A 19,260-nucleotide genomic window follows, 5' to 3' on the forward strand; every position below is an offset into this window, starting at 1 on the left:
GCCACAGGAGCAGCTTCTTCACTGTTGTGCTATGGAGAGAACCTGGAGAGCATCTCTCACAGCAGTGGTCGTTCTCTGGAGCTTCACATCTTCTCTTGCTTTGTCCTTGCAAAGATTCCGACATGTTTATCTCATGTTCCAGCTCTGCCATCAGCCAGCACTTTCAGTGCTCCAGGTGACTCTACAAGTTACACACTGGGGACTGACGGAGCTGGAGAGGGACAAGGGCCACAGGGACCGAGAAGGGGTAGAACAGAACCTCTCTTGGACTGACATCTAGAAGGATTTCCCTCCCCGCACCATAAAGAGCTTTGGCCATCCTACGTGGCTGACAGATAATGGGGGACACGGTGCAGCCAGGGGAAAGAAAAGAATTGGGTGCAAGTCAGTGTCCATAGCTTTAATGCACAACTCTCCTGAGCAAGACCATATACATAAATAAATAAAATTAATAATAATAATTAGAGCAGCCCCAACAAACCCATCTGTCACCAGCTTGGCTTCTGTCTTTCCAGCTGTGCCCTTGTCAGTGAAAGCTGCCACAGCCTGACTAATGCAGAGGACACAGAAGCAGCACTGTCCCCTCCCCTTCTCAGTGAGCATCAGCTGGAGGAGGAGACCTTCATCTCCCCGGCGTTGGCCCAGGTAGTCTCCTAAGTCTGTGGGCTCCCACCCTCCTTCACGCCCACCAGCACGAGGCCTCAGCCGCTCCCTGCCCCATCCGCCAGCCATATTGCCCTTGTCCAGGGAGCAGGCACACAGCTGAGGTGTTCCCCGTGCAGATGCATGCGTGTGCATCACACACCCCATGCCTGAGGGACGCAGCTGGCTCTAGCACTGCTTGTGAGGGTCCTCCAGGGCAATGTAAGGTACCACGATGGGCCAGGAGTCGCTGGGCCAATATCCCAGCTTTGGCTTGAACGCTGGCATCTCGTAGGTGACATCAAAGTACATGACAAGTGGGAAGCAGTAGAGGAGGGACACAGCTATCAGCACGTGCCTGTCAAGGAACCCAAAAAGACGTGTGGGAGAGGGGTAACATGACCAGCCCTCCTGCACCTTGTGTGTGGCTGGAGTTGTCACCCTGAGGGCATGGCAGTGGCAGGCAAATGTCCCAACCCTGCAATGCATTCAAGTTCTATGGGTCTTGCAGGGTTTGTGCCAATGGGGAAATCCCAGAAGAGCTCTGAGAGCTGGGTTTGGGGCAATTCCTTGCACAGAGGGGATGGGGTGACACAGGAGACTTAAACCCCAAACCACCCAGTTCACTTTGCCTGGCTTAGCCCAGCAGGTCAGGATATCTGTATTGGTCATCCCTGTTACTTGTGAGGATGAAAGCACACATTTTATGGCACTTACAGCAGTGCTTGGTCAGGGACTGAAATGTCTTCCTAAAGCAAATCACCGTCTTTCAATTTGGTTGTTAAAATAAAGGGCATTGCACTTCACATGGCTTCCTGGGAGCAGATGCAGTGCCTTGAAAGGAAGTGGCTTACCTGGAGTGGTTTTAGAACAATTTCACATTTGTTGGTGTGGGAGGAGGTAAGGGATATTAAGCAGTGATTAGGATGAATCATTGGGCTGGGGCCAGGATGAGGAGCAGCATCAATAGTGACAGAGCAAAGTGGGAGAGGGCTGGGCACAGATGCAGCTGCTCCCTGTTCGAGTACCATGTCCCTCCTGCCCTCCCTCCTCCTCTGTGGCCCTTCAGCTCTGAAATATTTAAGCCAAGCTTCCTTCCTCTCTGCTGGAGACTCACCAGAAGCTGTGGAAATAAGGGAAGTTGATGGCCTGACAGAGCCAGCAAAGCCACCTGTCACTTAACCAGCTGGTGATGGCCAGCACCCACCACACCACCATGGCTTTGGCCATCCGGTGAACACGTTGGTCATTGCACCTGGAAAACACAGTGAGAGGAGAGGGAGAAGGGAGCTGTGTTGGAAGGATGGAAGGAAAGTGAGTTTGAAAGAAGGCCAGCAAGTTGCTGTTTGCATGTGCTAATGCAATAGGGCAAAGCCTGGTGGGTTTCTGCTCAAAGATATTCATCAGACCGCAAGAACTGGAGAAGTGTGGCTCCGCAGAAGGAATTTCTGACTTTCTGTGGGTGAAAGTGATGCTAGAAGATGCTAACACATCTTTGTCTTTCTCCCCAGGTCCCAATGGGTTCCCCTCAAGCCCAAACTGGTTCCCAAGTCCCACACAAAGGAGAAAGAGCTGCAGAGATGGCAGAGATGAACCTCTCAACCTCCTCCTTACTTTTTCAGCTCGCGCCAGGTCAGGTACAGCAGGTGGAAGGCGATGCAATTGAGCGCATAGGCATTGATGGATGGTTTGATGAAGGACATCACGGTGGTGATCACGGTGGTGACACCACCCAACCAGTAGAAATGCTTCCTAGAGGGATGACAGAATTGGAAGTGAGTGTCAGTGCCTCCATGGTTCACAGTCCAGCAGGCAAAGGATGGTTGCTGGCCGTTGCCTGAGAGAGGAAGCCACCATCCAGCACCTCCAATCTGTTTGCATATAACTGTCCTCAGACTCTGCAGAAGCCCTGGCAGGAAAGCCGGGATATATTTTATGTTTCTCAAGAACTGCCCGGGAAATTGCTTTGCTAAATCCCCCGGTCGGTCCAGGACAGAGCAGGGACCGCAGACCCGAGGATGACTCGTGCACTGCCATGGCGATGCCAGAGCCAGGCATGGAGCCCTGCAGAGGGAAGGGCTGCAGAGCTGCTGTCCCAGCAGCGGGGGCAGGGCCTTCAGCAGTGCGGATTCGGGCTGACTGAGCAACAATAGGGCTCGGAGAGGCCTTTCACATGCAAATCCCTTCCCAAGTCCCTTCCCCTCTCGCTGCCTCCCCCAGCCATGTCTCCACAGTGAACTCCCGGTGACCTCCTCTGTGGCATGGGAGGAGCGGGATGGGAGCGGGCTGTTAAGGGCTGTCTCAGAGGGCTCCAGCAATCCTGCCAGGACGGGAGCATCCCCCTAGCAAAACTCTGCTGAGCTCCTGTTGCTGATCCCAATCTCTCCATCCATCCCGCTGCACCCAGCCAGCCCTTCTGCAAATACCCTTTGCAATATGGGGTGTTATCTTGGACTAGTTTGACCTATGGGAAATCCCATCCTCTCTGATGATGGCAGGGGATGCTACAAGAGTTTGACAGCATGGGTAATTCAATGTCAGTGCTCAGGAACATGTAATTTCCTAGTGTGTGTGCAGTGCCCAGGTCCTGCGCATCCCCAGATGCTTCTCTGCTCCTCCTAAAGGCTGGTAGGACTTCCAGCTCTTTCAAAGATGTGCATAAGCTGGAGCAGTCCCTATGTTCCTAACACAGCTATCCCTGCTCCAATCACACCACTTGCAAGAAAAAAAATCTTGCCCAAATCTCTTCTTTGTGAGATCCTTCATGCAAAGCTTCCTGTACAGCTCTGTGAGGGCAGGCAGCTCCAGGCAGCAGGAGCTCCGGACAGCCCTTTCCAGGGGTTTTGTGCACCCTCTGTAAGGATCCAGAAGCGAGTAGCACAGGGTCTGGCCACAGAGCAAACAGCTGAGAGCTGGCTTGTGGGGTCACATAACAGCAGCAGTTTCCCACCCCTTGCAGCCTGCAAACTCATTTCCCACTGAGCCATACCTGCTTTTGATGCACTTGGGGAAGTGAGCCCTTGGGTACCAAAAGGAATACGCCACAGCCAGTGTCCAAAGGATGGAGAGCTCATCCAAGAGTTGTCCCACGTAGCTCAGGGTCATGTGGAAGTACATGGAGAAGATACCTGCAGAGAGCAAGGACAGCTTGTGTCAGTGCAGCTCTGTCCCAGGACAAGCCTATCTGGCCTGGGAAGTGCTTGAAAACATTTCTTAGAGAAACACCATTCCTGGAGGGCAGGGCATGGATTTTGGCATGAATGAAAGACCCAGAGCTTTACAGGGCATGAAGCTCTGCACCCAGGGCCAGCAGGAGCCACGAGCTGCAGCTTCACACATACACGGCTGTCCAGGTCCTCAGCCCAGCTTGCCCCTTGCTTTGGCCACTACAAACCCATCTCCAAAGCTAAATGTACCATGAATGAATGCTCTGCAGCCTGATGTCATGAAATTGGCACCCACCTACACAGAGGAGAAGGCCAGAGATGAAATACATGGGCACGGTGCGCTGCTGGCAGTACTGCCGGTTCAGGTGCAGCAGGGCAGCCGAAAGGATGAAGAAGCATACATTGCTGATCTGCAAAACAAGAGGCACATTCCATTTGTTGCATGATCTTGGGCAGGTCCCATCCCAGCTTGTGCCTCAGTATGTCCCCGTGTGGAGAGGATGCTGATCTCTGGAGAAAAGCACTGTGTGGAGGCATTTCTCTTGGCATTGGAGACGGGCACAGGCATTTCTTGAGGTGTGAGGCTGGGGCTGGAAGGATGGTACTGTGTGACAGCATCTGGGTTGTGCTCTCTCTGTGGACAGCAAGCTCAGGGTACACCTCTGTGAACCAGGTGCAATGGACAGCAGCAGGACCTGCAGGACACCCATAGGTGGGGCTGGACCAAGGTGACTTCCTGTGGTGTCGCATGCAAAGCCACCTGCCCTAGGGAGGGAGGTACTCTGGACACCAGTAATTACATGAAGTCATAAAAGTTATCTGAACATACTTTGCGAATGAATGCAGCAAAATAATTCATCCCCGTTTTCCAGCTTTGCACAGTTGCTGCATTGCCAGGCTTTGGTGCAGGTGGGGTGGAGGAAACAGCGTGGGGATTCAGCCTGGTGACAATGCCAGCACTTCGAGGAGCAGCAGATGCTGATGGGCAAAACATGGGAGCTGGGAAGGAGCAGGGAGCGCTCAAGCCTGGACCTGACTGCTGGATCGGGCCCTCTCCACCCTGCAGCAAGGGAGGAAGAGAGTTTGAAGCAGTCCTCACCTCTGCAGGTGAGGCACTGTCACCTGGTGTGCAAACACAATAAATGGGGTATCACCAGGAAGCTCGGTGTCCCCAAGGAAAATCTCTCCTGCTCATGAAAGTTGGGACCTGGTGGCATGTTCCACCTGCCAGGCAGTGCAGCAGGGTTTGGAAGAGCCAAGCATAGCCACCTGCCATGTTGTTATTTGGCCAACCACCAGCACAGCTTTTATCTCACCCTGACAAGTCTTTCATATTCCAGCCAGACGCTGTCCCAGAGCCCAGCCTGGAGTGTCACCCCACAGCTGCAGGCTCACCCCTCTGCATCCCCACTGTGCACCAGGTACATTGCAATGGCAAAGCGTGGCTTGTGTTGTCCCTCTGGATGTGAGTCTAGGGGAAGGGGGCTGCAAATCCCAGGGATGTTGGGAATGGTGGGGGGCAATGTGGGGCTGGGGGGGCAATGAGGGGATAGAGGCAATAAGGGGGGGGAGGCAGTGTGGGGGAGAGGGGGGGCAATGAGGAGATGGTGAGGGGCAATGTGGGGCTGGGGGGGGGCAATCTGAAGCATACCCTCTCACGTTGCAGAGGGAAGAACACTTAATGTAAGGCCTCAATTCCCTTCAACAAACAGATCAATCTTGAATTTCACTGTGGTTTTCATGAAACGAGTCGGTGTGCCTACAAACAGCAATTCTTAGGGCATATGTATTGGTTCTCTATGGGTGCTTACAGCCAAATCCAGGCCTGTCTCTGTTCCAAAATGAGAAGGGAAGTGCTGGTTCCACTGCACACTTGAGGTCAAACTGTTTGGAAATGATCACGAAACCAAACTATGTGTTAAAGTAACCAACTGCTTTGTAAGCATTTCTTTTCCTGCGTAATGGTTCAAGAGGCTTTTGGAAAACAGGATAGCAAGGAGAGAGCAAATGCTTGCAGAAGACACAGCAGCGTGCAAGTGCCAGCATGTGTGTCCAAGTGAGGAAATGAGGGAGTCTGAGATTGCACATAGGGAGGTCCGAATCCCTGCTGCGGTGGGCATTGCAACAGCACCATTAATTACATGATAGCAACATTATCACTTCATTAATTCAGCCTGAGAAGTGCAAGATCAGATATCAGCAGGGAGGGATGATCAGGAGAACTGTGCCAGCAGATTGCAGTGATTCCTTGCAGAGCAGCCAGGCTCAGAGCTCGGGGCAGAACCGCTAGGGACCCACAGCTGGGGGGCACACGGGGGTCTTCATCACCTGGCAGGTCCCAGCCCTGCTTGTTTTGCTAGGAGAAAAGTGAGGCTGGGATCAGTGACACGGCTGTAATCCTGTTGCATTAGCAGGATCATGGGAAGGGCCCCAGGGCTTGTGCAATGTACACTGTGCAGCCTAAAAGGGAAAGGAGAGCCCTGCAGAGAGCCATCCACTTCTCCATGAACAGCAGAGTGAGAATGGCTTCCTGGGATGGACTGGGACAGCAGGTGCTGTTATGCTCTGTGAGCACAGAGATGAGACAGTGGCAACCCAGGTGCGTGCTGCCTGACAGCTGGTAGGGGTGCCCCATCCCTGGAGGTGCTCAGGGCCAGGCTGGATGGATCTGGTGTGAGATGGCCCTGTCCATGGCCCAGGCTGGACAGAATGAGCTTTAAGGGCCTTCCAACCCAACCGTTCTGGAATTCTGATTGTATGATTTTCTGCAGTGGAAGGAGATTTCTCAAAGTGTTGCTGCACTGCACTCACTCCCTTAAAGACCAAAGACCTGGCTTTCACTGACAGCAGAGCCTGCAGAGGCCCAAGACAGAAGCAAGTATCTCCGAGGTTCTCTGCATCTGCAAAGCAAGTTCCTAACAGCCAGAAGCTGGGGCTGCCCATCCTGCATCGTGGTGTCACACCATGCTGCAGCAAGCAGCAGTGTGGCTGCACACATACTGCAGGGTGAGGAGCATGTGAGGTGTCCCCACTGCCATGGGGCTGCTGAGCTCCAGCATGAGTATCTGGGCATATCTGGGTGATTTACACCTGCAGCCAGGCTTATTTTCACCAATCAATGGAGCTGTGGTTATCTGACAGTGTGAGAGCTCCTGCTGCTTAGCCAGAGAGTGCTGAGGATCTGGATGTCATTACCAGCATCCTCACCGGTTATAGCAGGAAAAAAAAAGAAGGGGAGTAGGATGACAGGTCCTTGACTGATGACCCTCATGTAGCACAACACTGTTCTCCTGCAAACAGCCAGAAGACAATAAATTTCTGGGTCACCGAGTCACTATAAATAGTTAGCACTTTGTCACTGAACTGCAGTGCAATCATGAGCCACAATGTATTAATTATTAGGGACTTAACGATATTGTTTACATTCTCTGCTCATACCCCTGGTGCTTATTCCTAATAAAAAGCATCCAACCCAGGCAGGGCTGAGAGTGAGAGCGGCTGTGGCAGAGCGATGCTCAGCAGTGTGTTGCTGCTGACACAGAGCTTCCAGCTGGAGCCATGGGCAGTGTTGGGAAGAAGATGCAGAAAGGATGCTCCATTAGGAAGCCCTGCTGCTTTAGGAGCCTTGGGTAGGAGCTGGCTGGGTTCCCAGCTAGTCTAAAGCTCTGACAAAGCGGTGCTGAAGTCAATATTGATATAATTGTCTCCAGGCAGGGCAGTGAGATAAGGTCCATAAAGCCCGAGCAGTGAGGGAGTGATCTAAATATCTGAATGTGGGGAACAAAGGAATGGAGAAGAGAGGGAGGCCCAGGACACAGGAATCACACCTAGGATGGTGCTCTGAGCAGTGTGCTCCCCAGTGCTGCAGGGCTGAGAGCCAGCCTGCATGGACCGAGGGCGATGCCATGGAGGTGATGTTCCTGCTGGCTTTGGATTCCCTGTTCTGCTCTGAGCACAGTGCAGCCCTCGGGGCTGTTGTCCATTGCTCAGACAGCAGTGGCTCCTCAGGGTTTGTTCTTCCACCTCCTATGTTTTGGAGGGAAGACCACACACCAGTCCTGCTGTGGGCAGCAAGGCAAGTCTTGATCTCAGCAGTTCCCTAAACAAGCCAGAAGCAATTCCCTAACCAAGCCAGAAACTGCAGGACTGTATGTATGCTGCACTTCATTATCACAGGCACAGGCAGAGATCTAAAGGTTAATGTTTTATGGGGCTCAGAGGACTTTGGGACGTTAGGAGGATGGTTGTGCAGCACCTGACCATAGCAGCTGGGGCCTGGCAGAGTGCCATTGGGAGCTCAGACACGGGAGTGAGCTCCTGAGATACATCTTGGTGTGATCCTGAGCCACTCCAACAGCACTGATATAAGTCACAGTCCTTGTAAAAATGTGGTCTCAGCTCCAAAGATGTGTTGGGAAAACACTACCTGAGTGCTGACCTCAGAGCTTGGGCAAATGCTTCTCCTGGTATTAATTCTGATTTTAAAAGTCCAACTTTCAGACTTTCTGCTCTGTTTGGAATTAAGCCCCTCTCCAGTGTTGCCAATGAGATTCTCAAACTCAGAGGCATTTGGCACCTCCAGCGACATTCAGAGTGCTGCTGGGAGCATCAGTGACTTCTGCACCCCTTTGCTCTGCACCCTGTGCTCATCCATCAGGGACACAGCAGCATCTGACAGCACAGACCAGGAGCTGAGTGCTGGAGGGCAGCAGGACCAGCAGGTCCTTATTTCAGTGCCTGAAAGAGAAGGGACTGCACACAACACGAGCATCCCTCCTGCACGACCCTGTCAGGTCAATTGGAGCTGTGCGACTGGAGAGGGTATTATCGTTATTAGAGGTCATTTATTAAAAACAGGAAATGCTTTTTTTTTTTTTTTAAAAAAAAAAAAAAGAAGGAAGAGACATTTCCATGAGAAACAAGAACTTCCAGTGTTCAGAGGTAATTGCTGAAGGTTGTAAACAAGGCCTTTGGAAGGCTGTAAATGGCCTCATGCCCCTGCCAGCACTAATGGCACTGAGGCAGAGGGACGCGCTCACAGACAGCGGGTGACTGCAGATGGATGTCAGTGCATGTGGGACTGGTGCTGAAAGGAGCCTGATTACAAAGGGGATCACAGGAGGTGAAACTCCCGCATCAGCTTTCCTCTGCCCGGAGTTCCGGATTCCCAACCTGCCCGACGTGGTTCATGCAAGCGCTGCCTCTCATTCTGCCACTCCTGTACGTTTAGCTGGAATATACGAGCCCTGTGTGGGACTTACCCCAGTTGGCAGGTGAGCTGCAGGACTGGTATAACAGGATCTCACCAATCTGGGCTAAGGAGCACTGCCAGACTTTGCTCAGTGAGAACTCAGCCCCGTGTGTGCCCGGAGGATCCCCGACCCCAGCTCTGCTTATGGGCAGCAAACCCCCAGGATTTACATACAGCTCCCCAAACAAACACCCTCCAACAGCAGGAAGCTCAGAGCAGAAGGAGAGCAAAATGTGGCTGTCCCATCCCATCCTGTATCCCAAAGGCAGCTCTGCCCTTGGGATGCGCCCGCACTCACCGTGTTGTAGTACTCTGCGATGATCGGCGAGCGCACAAAGTTGTTTTCACACCAGTCGATTTCGGAGCTCTGGTAGGAGAATATGCTCGGCATCGTCGGGTTGCCTGGGCAGAAGGAGAGCAGTGGGTTAGTTGTGAACCCGCATGCACAAAGGGAATGGGGAGAAGCATGCTGCCCACCGGCCCCTTGCACACCTGCACGCACTCATGTTGCACGGCATCCTTACCCTGCTATGAAAGACTCATCATCTTCCCAGCACGCATTGCATTGCAGACATTTCCTGCTCTCTCCCCGCAGTCAGAAGTCACAAATTGCCCCTAGGAAATATTCTTGAGCTCTGAGCTTGGGAATGGTCACCGCAGCCACGTCCATAGCACTAACATCCCTCTTTGGGGGTCATTGCTGCTCCATGTCCCAGCCCTGCCCTTGTCACCCTGCCTTCTGCCTTTGCTTCACTTTCTTTATGACTCAGATCTCGTTGCCAAGAGGACTTCCCCACACCTCATGGGCCGTGCGCTACCTTTTGGGAGTGGAGCTCTGCAGGGTTTATTGCTCATTGGCTCCGTCCTTTCTCATCGTTTTGCAGCATTCACCCCAGGGCCGGAGCTCAGTGCAAGCGCCAGGGTAGACTTGGGGTGTTCTCAGAGTCCTGAGGCATGGAGCAAAGGCCTGGGATTATGTCCCTTTGCCAGCAGTGATTCCACATTGAGTGCAGTCAGCCCAATGAAAGGCATCCAAGCTTCACACCTCTTATCCTCAGCTTGGCCTCCGGTGGAGGAGGAACTGCATTTCCAAGGAGGATTCTAACCAAAATCCAACCTTTCCTCTTCATTTCTCTTCCCTGCGCTAAAGACTTTCCTATCCTCCATCTGCACATCATTTCTCGGCCTTCTTTGGAAAAATCAATGTTCTGATCAAGTTCCTTGTTCACAAACCCTTGAGGCTTTGGAGCTATCCTGGAGGCTGACAGAGATGGGTGCCAACCCTGGACGTTTGAGAATACCATTCAGACCCTGGGACTGAGTGCTGGGGCTGCTGGAGCTCCTGGGGCTGCTGTGGTTCTTTGGCACTGAGCAAGCCTGAGGCACAGGAAGGTAGGGGTGGAAAGCAGCATTGTTCCCTTTAAATCCCTTGCAGCTTTGGGTCTAGCACAGGGAAGGGAAGTTTATCTTAAAATCGCTCTTTGGTTCGTTGTGTTATTATGGAGAAACCGCCGGGTCCCTGCTTACAGCAGCTGAGGAACGCCGCTGAGCTCAGCAGTGGCTGTAGGTGTGCAAGGTTGGGAAGCAACCAGTTTCCTCTGCCTCCCTTCCCAAGAAGTTCAAAGGCAGAAAGCCTGCAAATACAACACAGCCACAAACAAGCTCGTCTGCAGCCTCCTGCCTCTACCAGGCAAACTGACTTGTGGATAAACCTCGACTGCTCCTTTCCAATTACAAGTTAATGACACCCTTTCTTTAATCCAGGTTGGTTCCCCCAAGCAGGTGAGACTGCATCAATGAAAGCAGCAGAAAGGAGATGCAGGCGGGCTGGGCTGTGCTCTGACTCTGCAATGTTGGATTTCCATGGGCTCATATGCACCGCAAGGACCAGCTCCTGATCCCTGGTGTTGTGCATCACGTGCTTACAGCAACACAAGTGGTTGCATAGGGAAAGAAGTAGACCCAGAAGGGTAAAACCCATCTCCAAATGAGCAAAGAAGCAGACCCAGGAGGGTAAATCCCATCTCCTCGCTGAGTCAAGAAGAAGCGAGGGGATGCTGGAGACATGCAGCAGGAGAAGCAGAAGGGAATAGAGGAGCAGTACCCAGCAGCTGCTTGCTTGCTGCTCATCCCAGCAGTGCTTACCTGTGTTCCCTGGGGAGAGGTGAATTGTCAGGAGAACAACCTGCCTGGCTTCTGGTTGCAGGCAGTGAACTGCTTCGCTCCGTCTTTAAGGACAGCTTTGGGATGAGGTGAGAGCCATGAGCACCCTCCAGGCAAAGCTCTCTGTCCCCCACAGGAAACATATTGGCTGGAGGGTTTATATCTGTGCTCCCAAATGGGCAGGGGCAGAGAGGGAGGGCAAGGAAGCGTGAGCTGGAAGGGTTGGAAGAGCAGGTAGAAATGCAGCCTGAAATCATCCGCCTGCCCCTAGGCAGGTTACCTGCGCAGGCGCACACACTGCGCTCCCAGCTCTGGCTTTCCTAAGGGAGGAATGGATCTGCACAGCCTCCTTTGGATTGCTGCTTAATAAACAGCATAACCATTTTCACTCCCCGAAAAACCATGCAGCAAACTGCATTCATTTCCAGGGATTAAATTCAAGCCACTTTTCAACTTTTCCCCAATGGCTGCCATGTATTAGCAAAGATAAATCACACTTCCTCTAGCTGTAAATTTTGTTATTTAGGGAAAGGATTGGCTGGATGGGACACCTCTGTGGGACTGCTTTGCAAACATTTTCCTCCTCAATCCCATTCAGGGTATCATGAAAACTGGCAGTGTTTGCGCCTTTCCCAAAGATCAACACCACTTTCCTTCACGTAGGGTTGGGAGAAGAGGACCTACATTGCTTTCTTAAGGATAAAGGCTCATTATTTGGCCAGCTTGTCTTGATGGAGCAGGGGAGGCATTAGGTTCAGCATCACCAGGCAGGGTCTGACCAAGACCTGAGGTGTTCCTGCCCGTGTCCCTGTCTCTGTCCCTTTCCTTGTCCCTGTCCCCATCCCCATCCCTATCCCCATCCCCATCCCTATCTCCATCCCTATCCCTGTCCTCATCCCCATCCCTGTTTCAGTCTCTATCCCTATCTCTGTCCTTGTGCATGCAGTCCCTGAGGCTCAGGCTCACACCTCTGCTTTGCTGTGACACTTCCAGGCTGCCTGGGCTGAATTTACCCTGGAACTCTTTGGTAAGTGTAATTATTTCTTTTCATACCTCTATAAAAAGGGAGACCTGAGCCATGCAACACTTCCCAGTGACGCCAGGGCTTACAAGAACTCCACAAATCCACATGGATTTTGAAATGCAGTGGTAGTTAATCACTGCAGCATTTATCTTATAGCATGGTTGAGCCATGTTGCATGCCACTAAGACAAAGCTTCTTTCTAGGACAGATACTGCAGCTCAAAGCAGGAGCTCAGAGCCCAGAAGGCTGTTCCTGTCCCTGGATGTCTTCACTGCTGTGCTGGAGAAACTTAGGGTGGAATTTGCTTCTTATGCACTTACAGCCTCTGAATGGATCATGGCACTTGGTGTGCTGAAGGTACCCGGGGTACCATGGGCTCACAGTGAGATGCAGAGAGAGAAGCAGAGAGGGGATTTGAGAATAAGGCATTGCCTGGACACACGATGCCTGCCTCATGCAGCCACCTTCAAAAAGAATGAGTTTGTCCACCCTCAAAGCTCTGGCATCTTTCGCATGAGCAAAGTGCTGAGCATCACTGAGGTATCCCGTGCCATGCGATGAATAAGTAACGGGAGGATGTCAGGAATCTGCATCTTCCCTGATTCATCAGTCAGCAGTGTTCAGGTCACAGGGAGAGGGGCTGATTTCCTGCTGAGTCTTCTGTCCCAGCTCCTCCTAATGGCTGCATCCTCCTGCCCGGGGGCAGCAGGGATGTGGGGTGGGCTGGACGTGGAGAGCACGGGGTCAAAGTTTACAAGAGAGCTGCACGGAGACCACCCTTATTAAGTCCTTACCTCCCACCTAAGAGCTCCTGCCTCCTCTCCCCCTTGTTTCTAACACAGGACATAGCATGCTGGGCTTTCTGGTTTGGGATTTGCCATCCCCCATAGAGTGGGACAGCCGTGAGCTGGCAGTGCAAGCAGGGGGGCTTAAAGCAGGGCGGCTCACATGGAGGTTTCCATCTGCACTGCTGTGGGAAGGGGACTTGGCCTTAAGCAATCCATCAGGAGAAGCTGTGGCTCAGGGGCACGTGCCTCCATGTGCTCACTGTAGGGCTGTGACTGCTGGTGGATGGTGAGGAGGGTGTGCTGGCATCCCACAGACCCACTGCTGTGTGCACAGCACATGTGAGTCAGAGCCCTGGGGTGGATGGAGATGAAGGGCTCATCCCGGTTCTCACATTGGATGAGCCAAGAGGGGAACACAGGTGTTCTGGCTGCCTGCTGCCCCATTCCATCTCACTGCCCACATCCAGGAGGATCCTGGGGCAGCTGGATATGCTCTGTACTGCTGCTGGCTCTCGAGGTCCAGTATGTGCCTTGAGCTTCAGAGCAGCAATTTCTTGCTGCCAGGTATAAAGGCACAGGGAAGTGACGTGGGAGCCTTGCTAACATTGAGCAGTTGGATAATCCCTAACATCCACAGCTCCACAGGGCAGGGATCGCAGCCTCCACTTGGTTTGGAAGCTGTTTAGCAAACCATGGTCTGGAAGATATAAAACCAGCAGCAGGAGACGCACTAAAACCGGATGAGCTTTACAGTGCCAAATGAAAGCATCCGTCTCCATTGCTGCTGTGCAGCCTAGCGGGAGTGATGTGCTGCTCCTGTGCACATCTCAGAGCTGTAAACATCCGTGTTTCTCCACCACGCAGCTCAGGGGCTCCAGGCAACCAAAAAGCAGCGGCAGTGACAGCGAAGATGGATGGCACCCCACGCGAGGTGTGGCTCTCAGGGCTGACCCACCTGCTCTTTACAACATCACGGCCTCAGCCCTTGTGCAAGACAACCCTCGGAAGAGCGGAGCGCAAGCCTTGTCAGGCCCCAGAGGGCTGCTCACAGGGTCCAGGAGCAATTCCCCACCAATCCATCATCATTGAGCAACCACCCAGGCACTCTATTATCTCTGCTCCAGGCTGGATGCCTTACACTCAACCCAATGTCCTTTGCCAAACTGACACCCCCCCACCCGCTATGCTTGTTATGAAATACAGGTTTGTTTAAAAACCAAAACATTTAATTGCTTATAGGAACAACAATAACAGTGATAATTAAATGAAGTTCTGCCAGTGCTGTCATCTGTCACATGCACTTCTCAGTGTGGTCATGCACATGCGCAGCAGACTCAGGCTTGCGTAACCAGTGGGAGCTGCTGAGTGTGCAGGGGCTGAACATGGACTATTCTCTTTCCAAAGCCTGAGCTATCTGCATCTGGAGAAAGAAAATCCCCTCATTCTCAGCAGCACCTTCCAACCCTTCCATCCTTTCCTACTTGGAAGATTCCTGACTCTAAAGAGACTCAAAAATGGAAAGAGATGAGGAGGACTCCTTCTCACTTGAGCTGAGTCTGCAGCTTTCCATCTAAGCTGGCAGAAGCCTGGCAGTGCTTTGCACCGGGTTTATCCCACACTGCAATCCCTTCTGAGAGTGGCGCAAAGCTTTGGCAGGAGGAGATGGTGACGGTTTGTGCAAGTTTGGTGAGAGACCCAATAGCAGTGTTGGCAGCAGCCCTGGGAGCCAGAGGCTGCCAAGTCCTTGAGGGGAGACCCCCCGGGTGCCTTTACTCCCTTCCCTGCTGGGCAGAAAGCAGGAGGTGATGCCTTTGTGTCAGGAAGGGAGAAATCACTGTGGTCGCCTCCATCCACTGCTTCTTATTGAGAAAAACAGAGTAAAGCATGGGGAGCTGGTGCCTTCCTTCTAACTCTGCAAGCAGCAAAGAAGGATCAGTCTGCCCAGGGAAGTGGTGGGGGCACCATCCCTGAAGTGTTCAAGAAACGTGGGGATGTGGCTCTTGGGGACATGGTTAGTGGGCATAGTGGGATGGGCTGGGTTGGGCTTGGTGATGTTAGAGGTCTTTTTCAACCTTAATGATTCCATGATTCTATGGTCCCATGGTCCTGCCCGTGGCAGTATCTGTTCTATGAAGGACTGTTAAAAGGAAGGAAGCAGGAAACAATCCTGCCCAACTTCTGGTGGTCGGTGACTTAGCACTTCCTTGGCTGGAAGTCCTGGCCCATCATATGTCATAGGTCAGAGCAGAGCAATGCCATACACATGCATCTCAGTCTTTTAAAGGCCATTTTTGAGGCCATGCCCTATGGCACTGAGCTCCAGTTTAACTGCATGCTGGGTCGAGAACTGCTTCCTTTCACCTGCTTTAAACCTGCTGTTGCTGGCTGTGTTGGTGCCCTCCAGCTTGGTCAGACCTGGAGAACCTCCAGGCCCATTCCTGCAGCTCTCCTTCCACTCTGCTCAGTCCCACTGCCTCATCTGCTTTCTCACCTGCGTGCATAGACGCACCTTCCATCCCATGTGCTTGGAGATCCTCTCCATCCTCCTGAAACCACCACCTGGCACGAGCCATGCTTCTCTTTCCTAAAGCAGACAAAATGCAGAGAGCATCATTTGTGGTTCCAACTCAGCCTTGCTGGATAACAAGCAGTGCTCGTGTCCTTCTATGAGCCATTAAACAGCCTGTGCCTGCACAGCAGTCTGAGCACAGCTGCTGCACAATAAAACATCCTCACATCACGACTGCACCGCTCTCTTGTAGACCTTTGTGGTGACCTTAATGCAGGGCTGGATGCATCCCTGGAGCAGCTGCGGTGCAGAACGTGGCACAAAGGAGGGACCACACGCTGGTGCTGGTGCATGGCCACTTCCTAAGCTCAGCTGCACCCTGAGCTGCATCCACGTGAGAGGGTTCCTACCCACACCCTCTGTAAGGAGGGAAGGGTTGCACAACACCGGTGACAGCGGAGGAGGCAGCCCTGGGAACCCAGCCTCCAGGCCATGTCCTTGCCTATCTCCCGGCACTGCGATGGGAACAGGGAGATGGAGCTGTCCCATCTGCAGCCCAACCCACCTCTCCCTGTGGCACCCATGGGACTATTTCCCAATGAGCAGTTTCCCAAATCCTCTTTTCGTGCACAGAGCACAGCAGCCCCGGCACGCTCATGGCTCTGCGGAGGTGACGAAAACAAGCTCCAGCTCATCCAGGGATGCTCTTGTTGTGATGCTACTCCTGCAAGAACAATATTAGCACAAACTCAGCAGCAAGATCAGCTTTGGCTGAGCTGTGGTGTGATAAGAGAGAAATCCCAATTTTTCTAAGTGTCTATGGAGAGATCTGTGCCAGCACAGTAGTGCTTCATCCCAGCAGCTGTGGTGCATCTCAGGGCTCGAGGCACTCGAAGTTTATTTCTCACTGGAGTTGTGTGCCTCCTGCCAGCTCCCAGGACAGGTTTTCTCTGTGGTCTCCCTCCGTGCTGACTCCTCACAGGGGATCTGAAATCCTGCGGTAGCACAACGCAGTAATAGCCCTAATGACAGTTCCTGGCGTTGTTTTGTTTGGTCCAGCTGAGCTGGAAGACATTACAGAGCTGGTATAAACAGTAATTATCCACTACCTTCCTTTGTTTTTTTCTCTCCAGGTATTGCAAACAGTCAGAGGCAGCTCAGAGGTGATAACTGTGCTGGGGTGAGGCTGAAGGCACCCCATCCTGCAGTAGAGGCTGCACACATCCCCACTGCCCTGAGGCTGCAGCCCCCATGGTCCCACTTCACGTTTCCAAGCATGAATGAGATGGAAATGATGCTGGGGGTTTTAGCTGGGAGAAAGTGGCCCAGAAGGCACTGGTATCATCCATGCAGGGTGATGGGAGACAGCTTCCCTGCTCTATCCCCTCTTGGACAGTTCAAACAGTGATGAGCAAGGTGCCTCCAGATGTGCTTTGAGATAGGAGCTGTGTGTTGTATGGCTACACAAGTATAAGGCAAAGCTAATTCCTGCAGAGCAGAGAGAATAAATCAGCTGTGGGCTGAGGAACCCCTGGGTTGGGATTGAAAAAAAAAATGCCTGTAAAGAGTCCAAAGGAACCAGCGGGTGTCTGTCTGCCACCTGCGTGTTTCAAACCTGATACAGCCTCTGTTGTGAGTCACACAGCAGGACCAATAATTTCCACTGAGAGTGGTTGGATTTTCTTTTCCAGTCAGGGACCAGCAGATAAAATATTAAAGCACAAACTGCAAAGCTTGTAGGGCCCTCGCTGTGCAAAAAGCTCAGGGTAGACAGATTGCTGCCCCAGGTGCACCGTTAGGAGAATCACCAATAAAAGAGCAATACTGCAAATAGGAGAGAATCGTGACTTTATCCCACACTGGGGAAATACTGCGCGTGAGCTGCAGTGCCTCTGCTTGGGGGTCAATTCTGCCTGCTCTTGGAGTGTTCGAGTCAGAGGCAAAATCGGGCTGAACCTCTTTCTGGATTTGCTTCTTTCACCCTGCTACCTTTTGGGAGCCCCCAGACAACAGCTCCTGTTCCAGGCACTGAGCAGAAGTGCATGGAGGCATCCAAACACTTTGGGCATCTCTGCCTTGCCCTCTTTTGGAAGAGCTGCCTGGTGGTCATAGAATCATCCATCACAGAACAGTGTGGGTTGGAAGGGACCTTAATGGCCATCCAATGGGCAGTGATACCTTCCACTGGATCCACTGCTCAAAGCCCCATCCAACCTTGAGCATCTTCATGGATGGGGTATCCACAGCTTCTCTGGGCAGCCTGTTCAACTCCATGGTAAGGATATTTACCCTAATATCCAATCTAAATCTCCTCTCTTTTAGCTGAAAGCCGCTGCCCCTCATCCTATCTCTCCACTCCCGGATAAACAGACCCTCTTCATCTTTCCTGCGGACTCCTGCAGGCACTGAAGGCCGATAGAAGCTGTCCCCGGAGCCGGGGGGATGCTTCCCTCTGCTGGCACCGAGCAGTCCTGCAAGCTTCACAGCTCCACTTCCCAGCAGCAGGAATCATGGAATTTCTTCTTCATGGCTTCGGAGGACTGTTCTCTTTATCCACCTCCTCCCTGCTGGGCTGTTGGGTGCACGCTGTTTTTCTCATCTCCCAGTCGATGCTTTATTTGTCTGTAAATCCCTAATGAAATCTTCGGGTTACTTCCTTCAGCTATGGGAGCAGATCACTGCACCTTCCCACGTACCCCAGAATGTCTTAGGAGTGAGATGCCCCATTGACATGGTTGTGTGCTCCTCCATCTCCACATGGGCACCAAGGTGCTGCTGGAGGAGCTGCTCCGGTCTCCCATGGTTGGATCCCAGTATATCCCAGCAGGATTGGATGCTCGGGATTCACAGCAGCCAGGAGGCCTGGGGAACCTCATCTGTGTGCTGGGATATGAGTACAGTGTGGTGTGAAAGTCACCATGGTGCAGGCAGCAGTGCTGCCCTACTTGTGCAGGATCCACTCAGCGAGGCGCTGTGCTGAGAACAAAGCAGTTCAAGCGGTGCAAAACACGGACATAACATCGTGTTGTATAACAGGTCACGCGTTATTCTGAGCATCTCCACTGCAGTTTGCACAGAGCCTCAGACCTGAATTCTGCCCCAAGTCAGCACTCAGATCCCAGCCTTCCCATTCCTGTCCTTTGCACAGTGAATGACCAGTTTGGTGCCGATCCGCCCAATGCAGAAAGCTGAGATCCGTTTAAATGCATCCAGCAGACATCAAATACCAGACGCAGCTTTAAAATCAATTCGGTTCAATCAGAGCGGCCTTTCGTGTTTAAAGGCAAACTTAAAACGAGGGAACCCAGCGCAGTGAATCCCGAGGGAGGGGACATAAAGCCAGCCTGGGATGGGCGAGGGGGGGCTGGGGAGGGAAGCATTGTTTTCTACAAAGAACAGGAAACGAGCCTCAAAGAGTACATGAAAGGGACCTTAAAACAAATGCAGATCAGCAAGGGGGGGTGGGGGGGTGGGGAGTGGGAAGGGGGGGCTCTCCGCTCATCTCCCAGCTGCTCTGCCCAGGGGCAGCCTGCAGAAACTTGGAGCAAATGGGACTCTTGGTGGGGAGGGATGAGGTGGTGGGACCTGATGTCCTCAGTCCAAAGGGCAGGGCCTCGTGGAGGCCCAGAGGGACCAGAGGAGCCTGGATTCAGCCAGCGAAGGAGGGAATGCAATTAACGGGGCCTGGGCAGTGCAGCATTTGGGACAGGGCAAGG

General features: G+C 52.7%; 1 protein-coding gene and 1 long non-coding RNA gene across 4 annotated transcripts; one reads left to right on the forward strand and one right to left on the reverse strand.

Annotated features, from left to right (window-relative positions):
* Nucleotides 1-385: 385 nt before the first annotated feature.
* ACER1 (alkaline ceramidase 1) lies at nt 386-11,340 on the reverse strand. Of its 3 annotated transcripts, none has more exons than XM_418208.8 (7): nt 11,206-11,340; nt 9,359-9,462; nt 4,105-4,219; nt 3,632-3,770; nt 2,257-2,394; nt 1,760-1,897; nt 386-1,000 (listed from the first exon to the last, which is right to left on the reverse strand). In XM_418208.8, the coding sequence occupies exons 2-7, from the start codon at nt 9,449-9,451 to the stop codon at nt 832-834; spliced, it is 792 nt and encodes a 263-aa protein (XP_418208.2). In that variant the 5' UTR covers nt 9,452-9,462; nt 11,206-11,340; the 3' UTR covers nt 386-831. The 3 variants fall into 3 exon arrangements, with proteins under 3 accessions (XP_418208.2, XP_004948808.1, XP_040509592.1); XM_004948751.4 differs by lacking the exon at nt 11,206-11,340 and adding an exon at nt 9,585-9,823; XM_040653658.2 differs by lacking the exon at nt 11,206-11,340 and adding an exon at nt 9,553-9,823.
* LOC124417438 lies at nt 5,165-18,872 on the forward strand. The gene is made up of 3 exons (XR_006932230.1): nt 5,165-5,230; nt 6,581-12,604; nt 13,900-18,872. It is a non-coding gene; the product is annotated as an uncharacterized LOC124417438 (long non-coding RNA).
* The last annotated feature ends 388 nt before the right edge of the window (nt 18,873-19,260 follow it).

The sequence above is a fragment of the Gallus gallus genome, chromosome 28, assembly GCF_016699485.2.
Source record: "Gallus gallus isolate bGalGal1 chromosome 28, bGalGal1.mat.broiler.GRCg7b, whole genome shotgun sequence".
NCBI lineage: Eukaryota > Metazoa > Chordata > Aves > Galliformes > Phasianidae > Gallus > Gallus gallus.

Bases quoted from the DNA above. Each gene is read 5' to 3' on its own strand.
- ACER1 (XM_418208.8), bottom strand. From the start codon at position 9,451: ATGCCGAGCATATTCTCCTACCAGAGCTCCGAAATCGACTGGTGTGAA. The intron at 1,898-2,256 runs GTAAGGAGGAGG...TGTGTTTTCCAG, and splicing joins ACCTGGCGCGAGCTGAAAAA to GTGCAATGACCAACGTGTTC. The intron at 1,001-1,759 runs GTGAGTCTCCAG...GTTCCTTGACAG, and splicing joins CCTTATTTCCACAGCTTCTG to GCACGTGCTGATAGCTGTGT.